This window comes from Solanum dulcamara, chromosome 7 (assembly GCF_947179165.1).
Source record: "Solanum dulcamara chromosome 7, daSolDulc1.2, whole genome shotgun sequence".
In the NCBI taxonomy this organism is placed as follows: domain Eukaryota; kingdom Viridiplantae; phylum Streptophyta; class Magnoliopsida; order Solanales; family Solanaceae; genus Solanum; species Solanum dulcamara.
Genome location: NC_077243.1, coordinates 17,480,702 through 17,483,470, shown reverse-complemented (window position 1 = coordinate 17,483,470; position 2,769 = coordinate 17,480,702). Strand labels below are relative to the sequence as shown.

General features: G+C 32.2%; 1 protein-coding gene across 1 annotated transcript; it reads right to left on the bottom strand.

Moving 5' to 3' along the window:
* Nucleotides 1–1,315: 1,315 nt before the first annotated feature.
* LOC129894560 (probable WRKY transcription factor 27) lies at nucleotides 1,316–2,547 on the bottom strand. The gene is made up of 3 exons (XM_055970257.1): nucleotides 2,090–2,547; nucleotides 1,901–2,014; nucleotides 1,316–1,748 (listed from the first exon to the last, which is right to left on the bottom strand). The coding sequence occupies exons 1-3, from the start codon at nucleotides 2,545–2,547 to the stop codon at nucleotides 1,316–1,318; spliced, it is 1,005 nt and encodes a 334-aa protein (XP_055826232.1).
* Between the last annotated feature and the right edge of the window lie 222 nt (nucleotides 2,548–2,769).

Genomic DNA, 2,769 nt, shown 5'->3' with positions numbered 1-2,769 from the left:
GTTTGTTGCAGTGCAAAGCTAATTAAGCACTGAAACCTCCTTTCTTACATACATACATACATACATTAGGAAACCTCTCGACTGCAAACAATTTTGATAAGTGAAGTCAACATTTCGAATAATTAATAGCTCTAGAGATTAATACAGTGCAAAAGAAAATAGTATTAAATTAAGATATATAAAGATAATTTAGTCAAATTACCCTTTTAATTAAAGAAATATATATGACAAGTAAAATGGAGTAAGACAATGTTCACTATTGAAATAGTGTATTGCTTCACTAATTATGCAAAGTTTTTTTTTATCAATAATTAAAATTTGTAACAGTTTATACATAGAGATTGCATTTAATGTTACTCTTAGCAACATTAATTGAAGACCAAAAGGATTCCGTTAATCCCTATACTTATAATTATATATTTGACACACGTTTCTTGCTCAAAGATATATATGATCATATCATGTACCGTGGTACGGAATTAAAAAATAGCAGCGGATCTTAGCTCTTTTCACGAATCCGCAGCAAGAAGACGCAGATATTGGGAGGGGGGAACTTTTTTGAATGAAAAATTAGGAATAAGATAGTCGAAAAGGTGGTTGAGATTTTTAGAAACCATAGGAACATATAATTGGTTTTTTAAGTGTGAAAATTCCTTAGAACTTTGTTAATGCATGCATAAACAAAACTCATCTATAACCCTTGGCTAGATTGCCCAGTAGCTTGTCTTTCAGCTTTTTAATCGCATGGACCTTTTCCTCTCTTCCTCTTTTTTGAAGGCATTAATGGTTTCAATCATGATATTTATATGAATATCTCCATCTTTCCGACGTGATTCATTTTCAGATTCTTTTTTTTTTCTTCTCTTGTTCTTTTTTAGAAAAATCATGATGTCCTTAACAATATCGTGTAATATCATGGCATCTCTTGATTTCATCTACACAAGAATGATATATATATATATATTCTAAAATGAAGCTGCAATATTCTAATACTCTGTATAATTTCATGTATAAACTAAGACCGATGATTTTTCTTAAAGAAAGAACTATTTGAGAAAATAAAACAACTTACAAGAGGGACCAGATTCCCACGTTGAAGAACAACAAAAAATAATGAAGCTGAAAAAGGTTTATATCTAGCAATCTAGAAAAGCACCATTTTCTATGATATACATGATTCAACACAACAAACTACAAATTTAAAATTCTTGTCTGACCCCACTTATAACTAAAACAGAAACATGACTAGAGGACAAAAGTTGCACATAGTATAGTTGGTGGAGAGGGGAAAAAAGATCAATTCCTCTTGTCCTTTTCATCCCCGTAAGGTGGAAGCAGTAACTCCTTGGAGTTCTTCAAATTTCATGAGAATATTTTTATTCACGGTTTCCTCCTTTTCACCATTGTTGTTGTTCTCCACGGCCACAACAACCATTTTATTATTTCTCTCGATATCAAGTGTAGATTTAGGTAGGCTAATTGAAGAGGCTTCAACTCTGGAATGCTTAGCACGCTTGGATGAGGATGAGGATGCATTCAAGTTTAATGCTTTGGGAACAATATTTATGCCTTTTGGAAGTTTGTGTTTGGAACTACAGTTGCAGAAAGCGAGAGATTTACGATTTGTGGGTGGATCATGGTTGTGTTCACCAGAATAGGACACCAAGAAATAGTTCTCATTCTTTGGACTTTTCTCAATAATTTTCTTTGCTTCGCATAATTTTGATGTACTACATTTATAGTAGTTTCTGTTATATCACATACACAAAATAATAATTAGTATTGGTCAAATATTACATGTGTCTACACCTACTATTAATAACATTTAATACTTTTTGTCACGGAAATTGAGAATTGAACGAAACTTTTCTATGACTTAAAAAAAATGAAGAGAGCAAACCTCGGAAAGGAAAAACCTTTGATTGACTTCTCACCGTACTTGCGCCATTTCCATTTATCATCTGTGAGTTCCTCTTGCAATACTTCATAAATAACCCTTATCGGTTGATTTTTTCTGATTTCAAATTAGAAGTACTAAAATCAAAACTCTAAAGACACGCACATAAAATGTAATAGAGGGACTAGTTACCTTTTACAAGATTCGATCAGAGGAGTCTCCATGGGCAAAGTGAAATTAGGATAACCTTTATCCTGCATCACGAGTTGTTGTTGTAGATCAGTCAATTCTTGTGATGTTGTAGTTGTTGTTGGCACACACGTTATCGTTGTTGGTGATGGAGGAAGAAAGATTTGTTGGCTAAATTGAGTTGGTTGAATGGGATGTAAGTACAACTCTTGATTATTATTTTGGTCCATGATTATGACCTGGTTATCTGATTTTTTTTTGTGAGCAATTGAAAAATCTATAGAGAAAATTTCAGATAAGCCATCAAAATTAGTCATGTCAGCAGTTAAAAGTCTGTCAAAAGTATTCCAATTATCATTTTCAAAAGTCTCCGAGCCAAAGTTAGGAGCTACAACATTGTTCGTTCCACTAATATTATAATTTCTTATCACACCGCTTATATCCCAATTATTATCCCCCATTTTAGATCTATATATAATTATATTTAGTTAACTGCAGAAAAAAATGAGATAGGGGCTAAAAACCTTTAAAAATTTAAAAATGTGCTTATTATAAAAACTAATGGTGTTTTTAGAAGAAGGGAGTGAGAAAAAAGATTCGAAGAGGGACTGGCTTATAGAGGAAATAATTGAGGGAAAATATTAGTAAATTGGAATTAGATATCAAAGGCTGAGATGAAGAAA

Bases quoted from the DNA above. Each gene is read 5' to 3' on its own strand.
- LOC129894560 (XM_055970257.1), bottom strand. From the start codon at position 2,547: ATGGGGGATAATAATTGGGATATAAGCGGTGTGATAAGAAATTATAAT. The intron at 2,015-2,089 runs GTAACTAGTCCC...ATTTGAAATCAG, and splicing joins CTGATCGAATCTTGTAAAAG to AAAAAATCAACCGATAAGGG. The intron at 1,749-1,900 runs GTTTGCTCTCTT...GTGATATAACAG, and splicing joins AAAGGTTTTTCCTTTCCGAG to AAACTACTATAAATGTAGTA.